The sequence below is a fragment of the Sebastes fasciatus genome, chromosome 9, assembly GCF_043250625.1.
Source record: "Sebastes fasciatus isolate fSebFas1 chromosome 9, fSebFas1.pri, whole genome shotgun sequence".
Lineage (NCBI taxonomy): Eukaryota > Metazoa > Chordata > Actinopteri > Perciformes > Sebastidae > Sebastes > Sebastes fasciatus.
The window spans coordinates 34,875,331-34,897,749 of NC_133803.1; the positions used below are offsets into that span (position 1 = coordinate 34,875,331).

A 22,419-nucleotide genomic window follows, 5' to 3' on the forward strand; every position below is an offset into this window, starting at 1 on the left:
GGGTTGAGTTTCTGTGTTTGTTGTTGAATCATTTCACCCACTAAAAGATAGATTTTTTTCAGTTGCCTAATTTAAGATGGTCTTTTCCAGCGTTACCTCCATATACTGAATGCACGCTTCACTAGTGCAGTGTGAAGTTGTGCACATGCATAAAACACACCTCAGTGGTAGCCTACTGTGTTTAAAGAGAATATTCTGCATGAGTGTTTCTCTAGATTAAAGGTAAATGAAGGATAAGCAGCCCATTATAATATTTGATGTTACTGTTGATAAGAAACGTTTCATCAAACCTTCCACATGTCAGCTCAGCCACAGTTGATCTTTCAACTCAGCTGTGCTCTCCAGTATTCACATACAACATTTAGCAGTTTAACATCAATAAATTATCGCCGAAATCTTGTCCTCTTTTCTTCTCACTGTTTTTTATTATTATTTTAACCCCCCCAGTGTTTTCACCGGCGGTGCAGATAAGATGAGCTGCTTCTGTTCTGATGTGTTGCAGCAGCACCGCTCACCTTGTGATTCGCTGCCCTGCAGGACACACAAACTGGGTTCACACTAACTGACAGACACCTGACGGGGTGAATGATGGACAGACAGACAGACAGACAGACAGAAGGATAAAACCCACAACAGTACAGCGGTCATTGCCTCCTTTCTGCTCTGCTTTAGGCGCTTACGTTGCTCGTATAAATCACACACTTAGGTTTGCTTTTGTCACCAGAATAATTGACAAGAAAGAAAAAAAGAAAACGTACATGTATGTGCTGATAAGGGGGCTTTGAGAAAACACACCTCTGAGATAAGAATCAGACGGAAGCGCTTTGGTGTCTTTATCTTCGACACAATTGAAGATCTAAACGGTTTTCACTACCTGGGAGCCGGCAGGAAGCAGAGACGGCAGGCTGCTGTCTCCTCGCTGTTTGTGTGATGACAGAAGCTGTGAGCAGAAATGAAATGCTGCGTTCAGTCAACCTGCTGATCTGAGTTCAATCTGCGTTATCAAGGATCTGATGCTTCTAAAGGAAGATCTGAACGGCAAAACATACGTTAGTTTATCTGCATGGAAGAAAAAGAGAGAAGCAAAGAGATGGAATTAAAAACACATATTTTATACTCTCTTAAAGATGCAACTGATTTGCAAACAAATTGCCCTATTGACTTAATGTGCATATATTAAGCGTGCATATATAGAATATATGAAACCACACCAACTTGTCTGAGATGTGATGAGCTTTGAGAGCAGCCACGGAGCTCCTCTGTGTCACGCTGACGATGGTTTAGCTCATTATAGCTCTTGTAATTCCCTGTCAGTGATTTCTTGCTAACAATAACACCTCGCAGGTTACAACGCCTTATTGATTCTCTGTTTCTGAGTTTTGAATTGAATTAGAGTTCAGAACTGAATTAGACTGATCAATAAATCTAATTCACGTTTGACAGCAGCAACGCGCGCTAACTAAATGCACTGACTGAAACTTTCATTTTCCAGAATCCCAGCTGTCCTCTGTAGAAATCATCGGATAAATTAAAAACCCCCTCGTCGTCCTCGTCTCCTCCAGCTGCCGTTAACGCTCCTCTTCCTCTACAGTTGCTCTCAGAGGAGCCGCCTCATTCACAGTTCATTTACCAGCAAAATGAGCAGCGACTGTTGGAGGAAACACACTGAGATACCTCTGCTTCCTCTAAACACTCTGCAGCCGTCGTGTTGCACCATTAACCTGCGGATTAACCCGCGAGAGAGCGTTGTTAAGAATGCAACCTTTACTTGATCAATCATACAACATGCATGTCTTTCCCATAGATGTATATACAGTACGTAGATATTGGGGAGGTCAGGACTGGCCTGTAACCCTATACAAGTGAACGGGGGAGCTGCCATTTTTCTGGATAAAAAGCATTATAACGTTTATATTTTTCAACCGATTTCAACGAGTCGTTTTTATATTGAAGGATTTCTGATCTACGAGGAGTAGAAAAATAAAGTTTTGTCTCCAGTTACTTAAAATCGAGGCTATAATCGATGCTAGACGCTCAAAAGGGCGTGTATCGACGTTCGCTTGGCTTAACGTTACATGAACTGATTTACTTACGTGGTGGTAAATAATTAGTTTTGCTGAGAGTTAACGTTACTGCTCCCAAACCCACGACATGACATCAGCTTTATTGTTTGCGATATTAGACGCATATCGTTAATTTAAAGTTTTAAAGACATTATGTTAGACGTGAAGATCTATAAGATAACATTAGCTTTGGTCGAGGATTAGCTAACACTAACAAAAGCTAGCTGTCTTCTATCTGATGGCCTACGGAAGCAAATGTTTTGTAAAGATATAACTGAAACTGTAATGTTGATGATGTGAAAGAAAGTGTTTTGCGGGGGGGAATCTAACCTACAGTACTCCACATAGATTATAAACGCTTGAATATAAAAAATGACTCGGTTGAAATGTAAATATTATAGTGTTCTTTATCCAGGCCAGTCCTGACCTCCCACGATGATGGCGACATTGACATATGATCCAAAGGCATCTACCTATATATCTAGATCTAGATCTAGATATATAGTTTTTTCCCATTATGAAAGCTTTATTTAAAGGGACTGTTTGTAACTTTTTAAGCGTATAAATGTACCGGGTCGGGACACATGCGCGCTCGCATATGCGCGTTCGCATGTGGCCGGTGTCCCCGCTCCTCTGCCTGCTCGCCTTCACTCAGACAGTGCGCGTTCTCGCTCAGCTCGCTCCACCTCTAGACGTGAACGCGCGCTCACTCCACACTGCAGAAGAGTTAGTTTAGCTCTGAGAATATCTAGTGAATGTACAGTGGATGTTTGTGCAGAAATAAATGCGGCAGCTCCTCCAGACCAACAGAGGTTTCCCGTGTCTTGTGAAGTGACGGAGCTCCGCAACGAGTTACGTTGTAGTCTCGTTACCGACCGGGTGCCGGTGTCTCCCTGCTCTCTCCGGCTGCGGGCGGAGAGAGCAGGAAGACTCGCTGCAGAGCCCCGCAGCCTCAGCCTGCGCTGGGGCAGGAAAAGCCAACACTTGGATCAGATCTAAATCATGTTCATGGAGAGACCTTGGTCTGGTCAGCTAACATTACTGCCAAGCAGCTGAAATATAGAGTGATATTATGCTTTTAGCTGACGTGTGTCGCCTCACTGTTTTGAGCGATGCTCATTCATGTCCATTTAGAGCGAGCAAGCGCGAGCCCGACACTGACTTTCGTTGATTTCACGGCCACAGGTGTCGCTGTTAAGAAGCATTTCTGAAAGTTACAAATAGTCCCTTTAAACAACTGTTGGGGTATTTTTACAGTATGACACAAGTAAATTATTTGGATCCTAAAATAAAGCCCCTATAGTATGTGTAGGATTTATGACTTTTGTTCCAGTGAAAGTATGTGTAAGAAACTGATGTCACCCTGAGACACAGAGTTGATGAATGGGCTGAAAGCAACACACAGACTGCTCCAGGAAAGCCTGCCATCACAGTCATTTGAGAAATGCTGTAATTGCATATAAATTCTGATCATAGTGCCTTTAAATGAAATAAAAGCCCATTAATCAAAATTGCTGCCTCTGCTCCAGCACTGCAGACCGTTATTTAATAAATGGCCAAAACGTCATTCTGTGAAAATTGCAGGCTTTTCAGAGGGACATAAATTAGATGAGACGTAACATGTAGAGCCCTGAAAGCAAAGCCTAATCCTCTCTTACCAGTGAAAAGGAGACCACAGGCCGCGGACTACAAATGTTAACGAAGTGCTAAAAGTTAATGTGAGGAACTTTTAACAGGTTATGAAACAGTCTCAGTTTAATACGTCTCTATATGACCTACCAGCACCTTCTCAGTCATTCTCATCAGTATGAGACGCACCAGACTTTCTATCATGTGGCAGTACCAGTCTCCTTATGCAGTTTGTATCGCAAAAAGAAATGACGAATATAATCCCCTCGGTCTGTTTCCTGTCTATTCTCAGTCTGTTTTCTTGTGTGCTCTCGGGGGTGTAATTAATGATGAAGTAATTAGTAATGAATGAGTGGTTACTGGTTTGTGCTGCTCATCAGCTGGTTCAGAGTTAATCAGGAACGACCTATGAAGAAAATTGCTGATTCACAGGTGCTTATGAAGTGATCATTATCGAATTTTAATTCATTAATATAACATCTCTCTGTCAGGTCTCTAGAAACTCATCATAATCTACTACATCAGCTCGTTCTTATTCCCAGGGCGTTAAATGCTGATGCAAAAAAACTCTTAAAATACCTTTAGCGCCGGTATGCAATGCATTTCCATTAACTACAATGTAAACCCATCCGCAACAACAGTAAACGCTCAAGGAAAGTGTTGTGCTGATGTAGTTTAAAGAGTGAAAGAGACACACTAGGAGGGCGGGACGGGAGGTGGATGGGTCCAACAAACACAGGGCTTTCATCCAGGAGACCGCTGTTAGTGTCCCGTGTGTTACGTTTCACTTTCACTTTACAATCCGCTGATCATTCGTGTCCCGTGTTCACAACATCAAGTCACATTTTCACTGTAAAAACGTAATAATTTTAAGCCCAACCATGTTGTTTTTTCCTAAATCTAACTACATGGTTTTGTTGCCTAAACCTAAGCAAGTATTTTTGTTTAATTCACAACATGAAGCACGTGTTCACGGTGACCGAAAAGTGACGGCGAGGGATCTGACAAAGCGTCAGTATGTGACAGGTTGGGATGAGAACGTGTTGGCATCGTTGAGACCGCTGGAGGCACGGGAGAACCAGAACCAGGACAAAGCGGGGCGGACTGTCAGACCCTGCTGGAGGAAAATGAGCAGTTTTCTGAAGGGACTCTGGTGTTCGGAAACACTACCGCTTTTATCCACCTACGAATGTCCAGCAACACGTGGCAATTTCCGCTCGTTACATGCATACAGTCTTTTCAAAATAAACTTCTGTCTCCACAGGAAACAACTTCCTTAGGTTTAGGCAACAAACCTACTTAGTTAGGTTTAGGAAAAGATTGTGTTTTGGCTTAAAATAACTCCCGGAATGGTGTTAATTGACAAATAAATCAACGTTGACTTCTGGTTTCAAGCGGGACACAAATTCTCCCGGTATTTTTTGCCTCAGCCTCACTTATATCAATCAAATCATTAATGATACTTTCTGAGCACTTAGTGAAAATCTCTCTAATGTATAATAGAGCTTTAAGAGTGTTATAGCTCCATTTGTCTCTCTTCCTGTCTGTCTGTCTGTCTGTCTGTCTGTCAAAATAACATTCATTATTGATGTCCAAAGAGACTTTCTGTTATCTGTTGGCCGTCAGCTCCACCAGCGCTGTGTTCTATACTTCTCCTGCTACAGCTGATATCCAGACATGATATCCAAGACATCTCAACTACCAGCTTCTATCTGTTCAACATGTGCAGAGGGCATTTAATCACGTTTCATTCTGAGCAGACAGATACTCGGTACAACTCCGATACAGGAATCTCTGGCAGTGCAGTAGTAAATCATCCAAGTGGGGAACCAAAGTTACCTCAGTTAGCCTCAGGAGGGGAAGAAGTACGATGAGATGTTAACTGCAAAGAAAACGTGACAAAAAACACAGACATATCTGAGAATGCAAATCAAGTTTTTCCACATCTGATTCCTCTAATGTGCTTCTTGGAGGACATTTTGAAACTTCTTATTAATTTCCCCTGGAGGCTTTTTGCACAACCTCTAACTCTACTGATACCAAGTGGCTCAATTGGCAGACAGCCCAGACTCAAAAGTTCCTTTTTGCACAAGACATCAATATATTTCTACAATCTATGGCTGTCTCTACAAAGGGAGGATTGTAGTGACAAAAGGATGACACTGATACGGTCTGCGGGTGTCATTATTAATTAGAGATTTGTCTTCAAAGTCACCCACAAGTGAGCAGTCATCTTATTTCAAATATGGAGAAAAGTTTTGATAAAACTAAAAGCACATCTCAGACATTTTGTCTTTTCCTTCACATCTTCACAAGACGCTTTGAGGGTTAAGATCATTTTACATTTCCAACCCTATTCAGAGGGGAGAATAATGGCAGCTCTGACGCTATGAACTCAGGATGAGATGATGGATGTGAGGGGAAATGGAGATAGTGGGGGGTAAGATCCAGAGATGCTCCAGGGATACGTTAGTTAGGGTTAGGCCAGGGCTCAGCAACCTTTACTATCTAAAGAGACATTTTAGGCAACAAAGAAAAAAAAAAAGAATCTGTCTGGAAAACATGATCATTGTGATGAAGGTAACACAGTTTATAGTCTAAGTATATAGTATATAAGTCTAATGCAGTGAGGGCCAAAGAGACAATATACTACGGAGTATTAGGACCACATTGAGGGAAAACAACATCTGAGATTTACAGAATAAAGTCAGAATATTATGAGAATAAAGTCATAACTTTACGTGAAAAAAAAATAACACGTAAAACTACTACTTTATAATATTCTGACTTTATTCTCTAACTCTCAGATTAATTTGTTTTCCTCAATGTGGCCCTAATACTCCGTCGTACCGTCGTACCATAGACCTACAACAATGATAAATATAAATGAAAATATAAACAAAGAAACAGTTATTCATTTCCATTGTTATAAATCCCCAGGGAGCCTCTGGAGAGGAGCTGAAGAGACGCATGTGGCTCCGGAGCCGCAGGTTGCTGACCCCTGGGTTAGGCATTCAAGTAGAAATGGTTAACAACTAGTGGCACCCAAAGTGATGGTTGAAGTAACAGCCAGTGGTAACAGACGTCAGGTAAAGCAATGAATGAAGAATGCTGATCACAGCTGCCAGAAAAACTGTTGTCACTGTATGTTTCTGAATGTTGACATTTCTGAACCATAAAAATGTTTCATATCAGCCTCGTATCACGCTCGAAGAAACGCCTAATGCAACCTGGTTAACGTTGTGAAACATCTGGCTAGGTTTAGACAACAAAACTACTTGGTTAGGGTTAGAAAAAAGATCATAGTTTGTGTTCAAATAATAATATAACAACCGTGAATAAATACAAACCGCCCTTAACGGACTTTCTTACGTAATGTAACAAGCAACGTATTCTCATACAAGGGATGTACACGAAAAGTTATTCTTCCTTTTCCTACAAATGTCCAGCGACACGTGTCAATTCTCCGCCTGCTACATGCATACCGTCTTTTCAAAATACCCCATATCCCAAGACCCGTGTCCGCCCGTGAAAACCAGCCTCCTTTCCATAGGCCTTGGTTCACGGTTACGTGGATTATGTACAAATGTATTATGTGGGATGTATACGAATTACAGTGCATTACTTTTCATGGTTACAGCTAGACGGTAGAACAGCCTGGTAACAAGCGTAAACTCAGTGGTGGACTTTTGGTTTTGCATGGAAGGTAAGGTCCTCACTAAAGTTAAAGTAAAGCACATGTATGATGCAATAAAATCTGCCCATATGGTGTTCTGGCAGCTTTGTTATGACTCAGCACAAACACACACACACACACACACACACACACACACACCTTTTGGTATTTTAATTATTGAACGTGTCTTCATCTTCTGGTCCTCTGCCCTGTTTCTCAGATGATATGAAGGTCTGCTGTGAACTGGCCTCTTTAATATTGTATAAACGCCTCAGCTGCTGGTTATATTATTACACAGAACAGTCCTTCAGCTGCAGATTAAACTCTTTGGACTGTTCCTAATTGAACATCAAAGAAATGAGTTGATAAACTATAAGTGCTCACGGCTTTTAAACTATGAGAAAGTTTGTGTCTGATGAAGTAAGTTTAGTACGATTTGAATTCTTTTAAGAAACAACTGAAAGCTCCTGATGGATTTACATCCGTCTGAACACTTCATTTTGTTCTTGTTAACGCGTTGATAGAGTTTAAAGGATCCTGCAGCGTAGATCTTTACACATAACTTTGTAGATATATTTGAATTAATTTCATTCCCCTTTGATTTTCCAGCACTCTTAACTAACTTTCTTTATTCATGTGATTTTTAAAAACACCCAAATATGTAATATATTGTTTGGATGATACGAAGGTGTTTCTCTGTCCTCCCAGGAGCCGGCGGTTGGTCTCCTCTGAGTTCAGACAGATATCAGTGGTTGGAGGTCGACCTCGGCGGGCGGACGCAGATCGCTGCTGTCTCTACGCAGGGTCGCTACGGCAGCTCCGATTGGCTGACGGCCTACCTGCTGATGTTCAGCGACACGGGACACAACTGGAAACACTATCGACAGGAAGACAGCATAGGGGTGAGGGCATTGTAATAAAGCTATATACCAACAGCTGTAAAGGTAATATTAAAACTGACTTATGAGTGTTAGCAGGACTAAAGAGTCCAAACAGAACCAGCAGAGACAAAAGAGCTTTTTCACTGGAGACATTTTGACACGTCACAGTAGGAAAGGTCTTACTAATAACATCAACAGTGTCCCAGTGAGCCAATGTGCACAATACCAGGACCCTTGAAACACTTTATTAATTAAAGAAACACACCTGTGTTTTGTGCTATGACATGTCAAAATGCAAAAACATATGCTGCTAGTCCAATGATAATGTCCCTCTGAAGGTTGAGACGAATCATTTTGCGTGTAATTTGCTGATAATTGATGTTATGTGCTGATTGATTGATGGTCTGACCAACGTGTTTGTTGATCTTTAAAGTACAGTGAAAATTTCTCTTAAACAGCATCAATGGTTTTACAGACCCACCAGATTTATAATAAAAAGGGACAACATTGGCACTCTGATAATGCTACTTTGAGTTTCATTTATTTGCACATACATAAAACCACACAAAATCAAGTCAATGAAAACAAAAGAAACAAGAAATAAATAAATGTGTCAGGAGAGATCAAGAAGCCACCTCCCATTAAAAAAACAGTACAGAAGAAAAGAAAATATATCTAAACATATCAAAAGATAATTAGACATCATGAATTAAGTGTGATGATAACTTTCTTTTAAAATGTTTCTAAGGATAACGAGCTCTTGATAACGTGTATGTTGGTGTTCCATATTTGTACACCTCGATATCAGAGGGAGAACTGGCCATGTTCAGGTGAAGATAATTAACCTCTAGTATTATGTGAATGAATTTGAGAATTAGATTTAAAGAAGTTGCTAAACAATGATGGTAAAGAAGAAGGCAAGAACATATATTAATAATAAACACACATATTTATCCTGAAGAGTGGAGCGAATTACAGTGCATTACTTTTCATAGGTATAGCTACGAGTAATGTATGCGACCAGCCTGCAGCTCAACACCTTTTGCAGAGAACAAACAGCATGAAAACTAAACCAGCACCACCTTTGCAATAGTGTGCTGTTCATTACCAGCAATCATTAATCCAATCCTCTTTATTAATGATGAAAGCTGTCGCTGTGCAGAATGCATGACCCCAAAAAAAAAACTGTATCTCAAGAAGAACCCAAATCTAAAGGACTTAGCATCTCATTTACATGTACAACTCCTGTTCAAATGTTCACCTCGGGGCTCACTCTCCCTCCCCGTGTTAACCACGTCACACTTTAGTAGGTAGAGACAGTCGAGCGTTACCTCCAAGCTCCTCCAGAAAGCTCTACAGTGACGCTGTGATGAACAGCTTCAATTTAAAGTTGATGAGCGGTAAGACTCTCACAGCGGGGGTAAAACTAATGTCAGGCTGAGACTCCTTCACACAGAGAGAACAGAGAAAAAAAAGAGCTTCTCGCAGCTTAAAAGCTTGTTGATTTCACACTCAGCATAAATCAGGATAAAACCACAGCATGTCTTCAAAGTCCTTCTAAAGCTCCACATATTAGTCAGCCCAGTTTATTGTGGCTTTCAGGGAAACACAGTCGACTGCTGAGCCGCTTCATCAGTCACAATTCCTCCAGGACATCTCTCTCCTTTAAGCTCAGAGGCCAGAGCAATGCTCTCTCCTTCTCTAATTATCTCCCTCCTCTCTCATCCTCTCTCCTCTTTCTCGCTCTCTCTTCACATCCACTACAAAGGTGTGAAAGAGGCGAGCAGATGGTATTCTCTTAACCAGGGAATATAGCGTCCTTAAGTGTTAAATGGAGTTGAAGTATATCATAGATTTCCCTACAGGAGCGGTGAAGACGCCGATTCTGTTATTGAGCGTCAATCTGAAATGCAAATATGGGCTCTGTGTGCCGAAAGTGAGAAAAGCTGAAAAGTGGCAGTAGGTAGAAGGTGAAGGTGAAGGTGAAGGTGAAGGTGAAGGTGAAGGTGAAGGTGAAGGTGAAGGTGAGGAGGCTGGAGGTAAAATAGATGTGGGACACCAACACGTTCTCATCTTAACTCATCACATACCGCCGCTCTGTCACGCCCCTTGGCGTCACTTTAGGTTTAGTCCAGGGCTCAGCAACCTTTACTATCTAAAGAGACATTTTAGGCAACAAAAAAAAAAAAAAATCTGTCTGGAGCCGCAAAACATGTGATCATTGTGATGAAGGTAACACAGTTTATAGTCTAAGTATATAATATATCAGTCTAATGCAGTGAGGGCCAAAGAGACAATGTACTACGGAGTATTAGGGCCACATTGAGGAAACAACATCTGAGATTTACACAATAAAGTCACAATATCACGAGAATAAAGTCAGAATATTACGAGAATGAAGTCGTAACGTTACGAGAATAAAGTCATAATTTTACGAGAAAAAAGTCGTAATACTACGAGAAAAAAGTAATATAACGAGAATAAAGTCATAACTTTAAGAGAAAAAAAGAAAATAACACGTAAAATTACTACTTTATAATATTATGACTTTATTCTTTAAATCTCAGATTTATTTTTTTCCTCAATGTGGCCCTAATACTCCGTCGTACCGTCGTACCATAGACCTACAACAACGATAAATAAAAATGAAAATGTAAACAAAAAAACAGTTATTCATTTCCATTGTTTTAAAGTCCACAGGGAGCCTCTGGAGAGGAGCTGAAGAGACGCATGTGGCTCCGGAGCTGCAGGTTGCTGACCTCTGGGTTAGGCATTAAAACCACTTGCTTAGGTTTTGGAAAAAACAACATGGTTGGGCTTAAAACTACTCCGTTTATAAAGTGAAAATGAAACTGAACGTTGGGAACACGCGACACGAATAACAGCTGATTGTAACGTGAAAGTGAAACTTAACACACTGGTCACAAACAGCGGTCTCCTGGATGACAGCCTTGAGTTTGTTGGACCCGTCCACTATGTCGCTTGACATTCAACGTATTCTTGGTTTGCAGAAACGTCCAATGCCAACAATTATTTCTGGCGACTGAGCTGGAGATGTCCTTAGAGGAGCGAGACCTCGTGTTAATGTGACTAAGCACATCTGTATATGTGCGTCATCGAACACTTCCTCTGAACTTCTCTGTGTAAAATCTCCTCATCTGAACCACATACTGTAAAAGCCTGCATGTGTCACACTGATTTCACAGCTTTGAGTCCTGCTAACCTCCACAGATGACCGCTTCCTGCTGAGGAGGCCGCGGAGAACAGCACCTCATTTAGTTTGAGGCATCGGGCTGTTGAAATATGACCGGAGAGGCAGAACTTCCTCTAAAGGGAGACTGATTACAGAGAGAGAGAGAGAGAGAGAGAGAGAGAGAGAGAGAGAGAGAGAGAGAGAGAGAGAGAGAGAGAGAGAGAGAGAGAGAGAGAGAGAGAGAGAGAGAGAGAGAGAGAGAGAGAGAAGGAAAGTAGAACGGAGGGAGACAGTCTGAGGAAAAGTCTGAGAGCGAAGGAGTGAGAGAGTCTCCCACAAAAAGGGATTTGAAAGTAAAAGAGGGACGATATAGGGAAGTCATGAATGCTGATTACTGCAAAACTTAACATGACAGAAGTCTTCATGAACTAAAAATAGTATAAATTGTAACTGGGCTTCACTCACCCGACTATCCAGGAGCCTAACTCAGATGTATTGTTGATGTTTGAAGTCAAAGCAGCAGCTAAAGCAGCCGACGGTCAACATGGATTAACCATCACGGGACAGCAGCATGCATTAGAAATATCTCACATTAAATATTAACGACTAAATATGCATCAATCAGAGCTGCCACTCCGCTGTATCCGGACTGTGTGGGTCAGATTTGATTAATGGTACTGCATGGCAACATGAGCCAGTCACCACATTTTGATAGCTGACCTGTGATGGATCATCTTTTTTTCCATCTGAGCCCCGCCTACTTCAAACCCTCAAGAGAACAGAAAACAGAAAATCTCTCATCAATCAATAAAGTTATATGTATCCCCAGACTGTTCTCACTCCCAGGGCGTCAAATACTGACACTTTGTCACGGCCGTCGGCGTGTGATACCGACACACATGGCACTCTTTAGTGCCTGGATGAGACGCACCGGGCGTTCCGTTAACTACAATGTAACTACAATGTAAACCCAACCTGCAACAGTAAACACTCCGAGAAAGTGCACCGGCGGTGTGGTGACGTAGTTTAAAGAGCGAAAATACAAACACAGGGCGGGCGGGCGGGGGGAGTGGCGGATGAGTCCAACAAACTCAAGGCTGTCATCCAGCAGACCGTTGTTCGTGTCCCGTGTGATATGTTTCACTTTCCCATTACAATCAGCTGTTCGTTCGTGTCCCGTGTTCACAACCTTCAGTTTCATTTTAACTTTATAAACGTAGTAGTTTTAAACTCAACGTGTATCATTTTCTTTAGATTGACATGAAAAATGCTCCACGGTCTATAACCTGCCTCTCATATCCAGACATCAGTTAAACGATTAGCTTCTCTATGGCGTGTCTACATTTTGTTTAGGCTTTATCATTGCGTTTCTGCGAGCGTGATACGGGGCTCATATGAAACGTATTCATGAAACATGTTTTTGGTTCTGAAACGTCGCCATTCAACGTATCCGTTGTTTGCAGAAATGTCCAATGCCAACGTTTTTTGGGGGGGTCTGGGCTGGAATCTCATGTGTTAACTTTCCGTTTAATTTAAGATTTCAACATCAGATAGACATTTGTAATGCCTTAAGTGTTGATCTTGTTCAGACATTCTCCAAACCCATCTCCATAGAGAGGTCAGAGGTCAGGATCAGTTCGTAGGGATTCAGTTTGTCGAAGGACATTTCATCTGGGTTCATTTGAAGGACATCGTCTCTCTGCAGCTCCTTTATTTCCTGAACAGTGCTGAAATTCTGCAATTTAATTGTAGGTTGAGTTCACAGTATTTGCATATAAATGAAAAAACAAATAAGGTGATCAGAGCCGGCACACAGGCTTTAGTTTATAAGTGAAACACTGAGATGGCGACGAGGCCGAGAGAGAAGAGAATCAGAGGCAGACGTAATTTATGAAGAGCAGACACCGAGTCACACAGAGATCACGATTCAGACTGCAGCAAACTAAATATTATTATACTTCTATGTCTTTGTGGAAAGAAGCACAACTACCTGAAAAGAAAATATATATGGTTCATAATGAGAGTTGATAAAAGGGCTTAAGATGAAGTCCAACTTTAAGCCTAAAAAGGTTCAAACAAATCCAGAACGGGAGCGCTGGGATCACGGAGGTTAATAGATGTTAGTCCTCGCGGACCGAGTGTTTACCAAAGCGTCTAAAACACCTAAAACTACAACTGGTGCTTCACAAATCTAATTTTCTACCTGATTGAGAATCCATTCACCAGGAACGTGGCCCTATCTCCGCAATATTCCCTTCATTAAGAGGGAAATCAAACGTTCTCACAGGAGCCTCGGGGGGGCGGGGGGGGTTTGCACTTCAGCTCCAATAAAAAGATGAAAGAACGTGTTCACTTATTTAGTGGAAAGATAATAAACATCCAGAGGGAGGAATATCACAGTTCTCTTTGTGGTGACAGAAGACGGACAGCTGCACAGATAGAAAGACAGAACATGAGCTGACTTGATGCTGTTTTGTATTTTCCAGGCGTTTCCAGGTAACAGTAACGCAGACAGTGTGGTCCAACACAAGCTCCAGCAGCCAGTGATCGCCCGCTACGTCCGCCTGATCCCTCTGGACTGGAACCCCAACGGTCGGATCGGCCTCAGACTGGAGACCTACGGATGTCCTTACAGTCAGTACAGCAGACACCTTCACATCATTGAATAGGACATACGATTCTCTACGTCTCTTCAATTCTAGCCACTATTAAGCATTTTATACATTACCAATCAGCATTTCAGTTCCCTCTATTACTAAACAAGGTTTGAGAAAGAAAACCATCTACATTTTTAACTTCGGTATTTTTCAACCTGGACTCTATTTTCTGAAGTTTTTGTGTCTAACTGAGTAATGGCAACAACAATTTCTAATATTTGTCCAGTATTGAGGGAGAACGCTGTCTCTCTGAGCTGTCCATCGTGTCCGATGATGACGGTTGCTACAGGGGGTTGGGGGTGGGGGGGTGATTCAGCGCCGTTGGTGCTGGTGCCACTTCATGTGGCTGTGGAGGCCGATGCGTGAGCCACACACTCGCCCGCAGATGGGGCAAGGGAGCCCAGATGTTGGGGTGATGCCGGCTGCCCGCTGGTGTCTTTGGGCACGCCTTCCGGTCCTCCTCTGTTGGGCGGTGTGATGTATTTGTTCGGTCGCTCTGGCACAGGTGAGCTGCCCGGCTGACCTATCAAGTGCCAGATGTTCCAGATGGGTGGGGTTTACGTTGCAGCACTTGAGGACATCTTTAGTGTAGTTCTTGTAGCGCCTCTTTTGTCCACCAGCAGCCCGTTTTGCATCGCTGAGTTGCCCGTAGAGGGTTTGGTGGGGCAGGCGGTGGTCGGGCAGGAGGATAATATGCCCTATCCGGCGGAGATGGGTGTTTTTGCCACTGATGCTTCCCTGCAGATGGAGTTGGGCACGGAAAGGATATCTGTGTATGGCACCCGATCTTCCCAAGAGAGGCCGAGGATTTTTTGGAGGCATCGAATGTGGAAAGCCTCCAAGCTGGTGATATGCCGTCTGTATGGGGTCCATGTTTCTGCCCCGTAGAGCAGAGTGGAGGCACATACCGCGTTGTAAACAGCAACCTTGCTACTGATCTTTAGTATTTTGTTTTCGAATACCCTTCTACGGTGTCGCCCAAAGGCTGAAGAGGCTTTGTTGATGCGACTGTTTATTTCAGTGTCAAGGGAGCGGTCTGAGGAGAGTGTGGAGCCAAGATAAAGCATTCTTCCAATCAGGTGCCAAGTGTGTTGTGTCTAGTGGCAGCCCACCAAGCGTCCAATGCTGGGACGCGGCACTTGCCCCCGGTGGACACGTACCATGAGTGTCTGACATCATGGAAAGAGTCTCGCTGAAGGAGAAGTCTGGTTGTGAAATCTGGCGAGGTGAGGTAAGACAACGGTGGAATAGAGGAATACATCCACGGTGGAAACGGGGAGAGTTTGTTGTGTTGGAGAACAGAAAGCAAAGTGTAGTGTTATCTAAAAGATTATCAATGTCATGGCTGAATATTTCGATGATTTCCTCAACGTGGATGAGATCTTTGAATTCGATGATCGCCCGTATTTATTGTAGTCAGAGTATACGGATATTAATATTTCACAATGAGACTTCTCCTTGAGCGGGACTTGGACACAATAACAAACAGACCGGATCAAGAGGAAGGTCAGAAAAAGGTTTAATTTCTCTGTAGGGTTCTTTCCATAATGTTGTCAGACACTTGTAACAACAATCTGAGCCTGTCGGTGGTAAAAAGAAGCATCTTTAGTGGACGTAACGTTGCATAAATGCTGCTCTTTTGTCCTCGCAGTTCGTTTAGCGGCTGCTGTTTACAGCGCTCTCCCTCAATACTGGAACAATTTCAGAAATTGTTGTCCACATTAGTCACTTAGATACAAAAAACATGAGAAAATATGCTCCAGGTTAAAAAATACCAAAGTTACGCTTTAAGTCTTCATTTTTTATTTTTAAAATTCAACATCTAAAGAAGTCTTGAATTGCCCAGAATTTTAGGAAGGAATTCAGTTTGATCTTTAGTTGAATATATCACACAACGTCTGTTATAGTATCCACTGTTTTATCTTTATTTTAAATAGTTTAAACTCCACCAGCATTATGTAATTCAAGTCAAGCATAACTGTGATGGATCGGAGCATTTCCATAATCTAAGATGGCATTCACAATATCTTTATTTGTCTTCTCTCATACATGCATACTGTACATACATACTGCATCCTTTTGGCATTTTGATCAGCTGCTATGGCTGACACAAAGGAGAGGAGGGAGACATGCTACATGATAATGGATTAGCTAACACCCCCGTCTTTTCTATTCTCTTTATTTACCATAATGTTATCCAGGAGGAAAATAATTTTTTTAATGTTCGATTTTGTTAATTTCCAGCGTGTCCAATATCAGGTTTTAATGTGCAACTTAAAAACGTGCATATAAAGATGGATGGAAACACACTTTATTTATATATATATATAAATATACACAATATACCCACAACAATAATTGGAGATAAGGAGCAGATGGGAAGCAGACAGCCGATCAAGCTTGATTAGAAACGAGCCACAGGAGTGACAAACAGCGGGAGGATACGGTGGCGTCTGCAGGACGTGAAGTGAAGAATGTGGGCATGAAAAGCAGAACCAGCGTGAGAAGAGAGGAAGAAGAGGGCAGAGGAGGCAGGAGAGGACACAGCAGCTGTGGCCATGACAGTAATAGAAGGCCTCGTCCTGTCGCTGCTGTTTGCCAGAGAAACTTTCATGATGCTACGTGAACGCAGGCAGAAGTGATTTGTCTGTAAGAAGTCAAGCCAGTGTGGAAAGTTAATCAGTTCTTCTTTTCCCCCCAAAAACGGATTTCCACACACTTGTCATGCAAATCCATCGATGTAGTTAGAGAAGAATCAACTCTGGGGACAAAAGCAATGAGAAATGAGAAGAACCACACTGCACGAGGAAGTTATGACATTTATAAACCAGACAGCAAAAACAACATCAGAACACGAGAAACTAAAACTACTCAATGTGAAATATTATTGTTGCATGGAATTAATGAGCAGTACTACTTAGCCCGTGAAAATGTCCCAAAAATATTAATAAATGTAAAAAAAGAAAGAAAGAAAAACACAACATTTCTGAGAAATTTTCAAAAAAACTATTAAGAAAATATTAAGAAAATGTCCAAAAATGGCTAGAAATGTCTGAAAAATATTAATAAATTGTTAAAGAAAATATATAAAAAAAATATTTGTAACAAATCCCAAAAATGGCTGAGAAACTTTCCCAAAAACTATTAATAAAATATGTTTTGTATTATCTTTGAAACAGTGCCGTTGGTAAAGAAGGTCTGTTGGTTCAGTTGGATTTAACGGTTCCTCTGAGGATGATTTTGAGGATTCTGGCGACACGTCCTCGTTTCATCCAAAAGGTGAAGAGGAAGAGAAAAAAAAACTTTGACTTTTGAATAATTCAGATTTTGGGGTTTCACTGTCAGCAGTAAAGCCTCGGATGCAGCGGGTTGCAGAAATTGATGCATCTCAGCTGACATTTCTAATTTGATGCTTCGATGGCGACGCTGTAGGCGGGAGCAACACTTAGTGCCGTGATAGGCAACGCTAAGTGTATCATTTTCTTTAGATTGACATGAAAAATGCTCCATGGTCTATAATCTGCCTCTCATATTCAGCTCAACGATTAGCTTCTCTATAAAGTGTCTACATTGTGTTTGTGCTTTATCACTTCACTTTATGATAAACATAACCTGCATTTAGTTCATAGCTCAGAGAAGAAATTAGAAAAATACTAAATGTAACATATCGTCAACTCATTCTTGATATATAGGTAAAGGTACCAAAAGTGCTTGACATTAACATCAGGAAATAACAGGAATAAAAACATAACATATCATAAAATCATAAAAAGGTACATAAAAAGCATAAGGAAAAAGCTAATCTAAATAAAAAAAGTCTTGAGCTTAGATTTAAAAAGTACTAGGTCCGTGATATATATCAGGGGGGAACTGGTTCCATAGTTTAGGAGCAGCGACAGCAAAAGCACGATCACCCCACAGCTTATACCTCGACCTCGGGACTTTGTGTTCACGTCTGGAAATGTTAGTTAAAAAGCGAGCAGCAGCATTTTGCACAATTTTTGTTACTATTATGTATTGTTAAGAGTCCTCTGAGTAATGTGTGGTTTGGTTGTCTTTCAGACTCTGACGTGGTGAGTCTGGATGGCCGCAGCAGCCTTCTCTACAGGTTGAGTCCCAGCAGGCCGAGGCAGGAGACCAGGGAGAGCATCTCTCTGATATTTAAAACCCTGAGGAACTCTGGGATACTGCTTCACGCCGAGGGACACAGCGAGCACAGCGAGCACAGCCTCGTCCTGGAGCTGGAGAAAGGAAAGCTCCTCCTGCTCCTCCGAAAAGGTACAACTCCTCGTTCATGGTTGTTTAAAGTCACACTGGTGCTGCATAAAATTAATTTAAAACAGGTACTGTAGCAAATACCGGTGAGTTATGAGTTGATCAAACCTTGCTGGCTGTTTTGTTGATCTCCCACAGATCTATTAGTGGACAGTATCATGGTGTTTGTTGACCACAAGTTTCTGTTCTTTCGACTTTATGTGCTTTGGTGTTGTAAACTAAAGTGGTGATCTGCTGATTTAACACATGGAGTTCATGAGCAGTACTACTTAGCCCGTGAAAATGTCCGAAGAATATTAATAAAATGTTAAAAAAAATTCCCCAAATTGTCTGAGAATTAAAAAAAAAAAACTATAAAGAAAACATGAAGAAAATGTCCAAAAATGACTAGAAATGTCTCAGAAATATTAGTAAAATGTAAAGAAATATATATATATTCAAAAGGATATTGACAAAAAATCCCCCAAAAAATGTCCCAAACAAATCCGAAAAATATTTGTAAATGTCTTGAAATATGAATAATATAATCTTCAAACTATGGCTGAAAAATATTAGTAAAGTATTCCAAAAATATGAGTAAATTGTCAGAAAAACACCCTCTGGATGGAGCTTTCCAAAGTCTGAAAACAATTACCAAGATTACAATAATAATATCTCAAATTGGGCTTCAGACTTATTTAACAGAGAGCCTTCATCACAACTAAAGGTGAGGGGTTTGATGGGTGTTTTGGGAGCTTAACCCATAAAATCAGTTTATGGAAGTGCAATATTTAATGTCTGGAATCCTTGTTTTTTCAGCTGAGCTCATCTTCTTTTGGTTGTTGTTTGGCATTTATATTCTTTACATGCTGTTGATTTATGAAGTGTTGGAGTTCTTCTGTTCAGACAAGCATTAGACAAGTTTTTTCCTCATCCAATGCGAGAGTCGTACCGTAAAGTACAGAGGGTGTCGTATGCTGTATACAGATTGTAAAATCCCGACACCGGCCCCGCTGGGCCACTGGGACGGAAGGGAGGAGTTAAAGTTCCTGGTCGTAGCTTTAAAGGTCTGAATCAGATGAATCATCTCATTTCACTAAACAGTAGATTGTCTTTGTGGTCTGAGGTGTGGAGCAGGACAACACTCCTATAACGGCTGGTATCTGGCCTGTACAGCACAATAACTGGCTCTGGCTTCTATTTGATTTATTGTTGTCACCCCCCACCTGTACTACGCTGAGCTCGGTGTTGGCGGTGTTGGTGGTGTTGGTGGTGTTGGTGGTGTTGGCGGTGTTGGTGGTGTTGGTGGTGTTGGCGGTGTTGGCGGTGTTGGCGGTGTTGGCGGTGTTGGAGGTGTTGGTGGTGTTGGTGGTGTTGGCGGTGTTGGCGGTGTTGGTGGTGTTGGTGGTGTTGGTGGAGAGCGATGAGGCTGCTTTGGTAACATTTCTCTCCGCTCTCACTTTCTATTATTCTCTTATTTTTCTGCACTTTTCTTACTTTTCTTCTTGTGCTGCTTTTCTTTCAAATGGTGCTATTTACCTTCCATTATGTGCTCCGTTATGTTTCTTTCTTTGTGGTATTCTCTCTCTCTCTTACTCTTCATTTCCTACCTCCTTCCCTCCTTCCCTCCTTCGCTCCTTCTCTTTTGCAATCTGAAAACGACACCATTTGGGTCTTTGTGCGTCTGCCTTGAACACGTTGCGATGCCTGTGACTTATAAAGTATACATTTTGCATTTCTGTTAGCAGGGATTTATAATACATACTGTAGCGTGTGGGATATGCACATGAGTTCTTTTGTGCTTCAATGTTCAATGTTTCAGTGAGCTATTTATATTTTGTAAATGTCAGATGGGTTTTCACTGCCTGGCTGTGTGCAGCTTTCTGCAACAGCAGAAGACTGAAAGCTTGCATCTTCAATCTTTCACATTTTCACAAAGCAGCCTAAGTAAGCGGCGGTGGTGGCGGTGGTGGTGGCTGCACTAACTTTGTTACTGACTTTGTTTTCTTTGTATGTTTCCAGTTTTTGAGAAGAAGATGGCACCAACAATGGTGAACTTTTAGAAATTTAGATTTGAATTAAACATAAAAATCAACTAAATGTGATTTGATCAAACAGATCATGTACATGGATGAGTGTTTGTGTACCGGGTGTGCTCCGAATCGAAGACTATATAGTCAACACGTTCTCATCCTAACTCGTCATATACGAGATGCTTTGTCAAAGCTCTCACCGACAGACAGACAGACAGACAGACAGACAGACAGACAGACAGACAGACAGACAGATAGATAATAACTTTATTGATCCCGATGGAAATTTCCAGCATCACAGTTCCATAATGCAAACATATTAGTAAAAAAGCACAAGTTAGTAGTACAAGGTATAAAAAAATATACCAGATATAAAAATACCAGGAGATGAAGAAAGTGTTAAAATGAATCTAGTGCAGGGTAACAGCTGAGATACGGGTATATACGTATGTAGTGCAAAAAGTGATAAAGTGCTGGATAATAAAATATAGGAGATATAGATATTAAGAAAAGTAAAATATGGAATATAATACGGGATGAAAACTGAGGTAGAGAGTTTTAAAAAAAAATAAATAAATAGTCTAAACTTAGTTAGGTTTAGGAAACAACAACATGGTTGGGCTTAAAATTATGACATTTGTTCAGTGAAAATGGGACTTCATGTTGTGAACACGGGACGTTAATGATCCGCTGATTGTAAAGTGAAACGTAAAAAGCGGGTCACGACCAGCGGGCTCCTGGATTTAAAACCTTGTGTTAGTTTGACCCATCTACCTCCCCTCCGTCCCGCCCGCCTGGTTTGTGACTTCTCGCTCTTAAAACTACGTCACCACCGGACTTTCTCTGCGTTTACTGTTGCCGCGGATATCGAACGCTGACAGCCGTGATGGGAATGAGAACGGGCTGATATAATAGATAATGATGAGTTGCTAGAGACCTGACAGGGAGATATTATATTAATAGATTAAAGTTCGATAATGATCACTTCATAAGCACCTGTGAATCACAATAACAGCAATTCTCTTCATAAGTCGTTGCTGATTAACTCTGAACCAGCCGATGAGCGGCACAAACCAGTAACCACTCATTCATCACTAATTACTTAATCATTACTTACACCCTCGAGAGCACACAAGAAAACAGACTGAAAATAGACCGAGGGGATTATACTCATGTAAAATTCTCAGTTTTTGCTACATAAGGGTAGTAAACTGGAAGCTTGAACTTGACTTGATTCATTTCTTATGGTTATGATGACATGCCGCTATCGTAGAAGAGTGACAACGAGGTTAATTGTGCCATCATCATCTCTCTCTACACAGAAATGTGTGTCATGTGTTTGTGAGCCGCTGTCAGAAGAAGCTCTTTGTGATTTGTTTCTAAAATTGTGGCCTGAAGCAGATTTTAGTCGCTGCGTGTGTTTTCTCACAGTCTCTAACTTGTTTTCTTGCACACTGATGCATTGTGGGGGTTTGTAAGTGCCAAGTTTGGTTATTCCTTCATCTCTGATCTGATCAGTGTTCTGAGCCGGAGTGGTGTTGCATCCTGAGGCTGAGTTTGTTTTTATAATCATAACCATGAAACAACCGACTATGATGGATGTTTTAATTCATTACAAAATGCTGACAAATGCATGTTTATCTAAGAGAAAGTACCGTGCTTCTATGATGACGCTGCTTTTTGAACATTACCCGTCAGGATCACGAGGTCAGAGAGTCAAGGATCGTATATAACGTGACCCATCAGAACCATCTGAGAAGCCGTCATCAGAAACTGTTTGGAATAGGGGCGGGCACTTTCAAAATACTTGGCAGATGATTGGATGAACCATCCGTCAATCAAACTCAGGCAGTCGGACTCGGGAGAAGAGCGAAAACATGTTTTCCATGGAGAAAAGTCTTCAATGTTCTTTGCTCTTCTTTCAATGTGTCATCTCACACACCTAAACCCAAGATCCCAGGAAGAGCTCCGGTCGTCGATTCCAACTTTCGTAGTGGCCAAACGGCGGTACTACAACTTCTGTGTCCGTCACG

General features: G+C 41.5%; 1 protein-coding gene across 2 annotated transcripts in view; it reads left to right on the forward strand.

Annotated features, from left to right (window-relative positions):
* The window catches only part of LOC141774613 (contactin-associated protein-like 4), a 92,154-nt gene that overhangs the window by 26,196 nt on the left and 43,539 nt on the right, over positions 1-22,419 (forward strand). For both annotated transcript variants that reach the window (XM_074647399.1, XM_074647400.1), the window contains exons 3-5: positions 8,077-8,270; positions 13,929-14,076; positions 18,162-18,377. In XM_074647399.1, the coding sequence (XP_074503500.1) occupies positions 8,077-8,270; positions 13,929-14,076; positions 18,162-18,377 (558 nt within the window). The remainder of the gene's footprint in view (positions 1-8,076; positions 8,271-13,928; positions 14,077-18,161; positions 18,378-22,419) is intronic.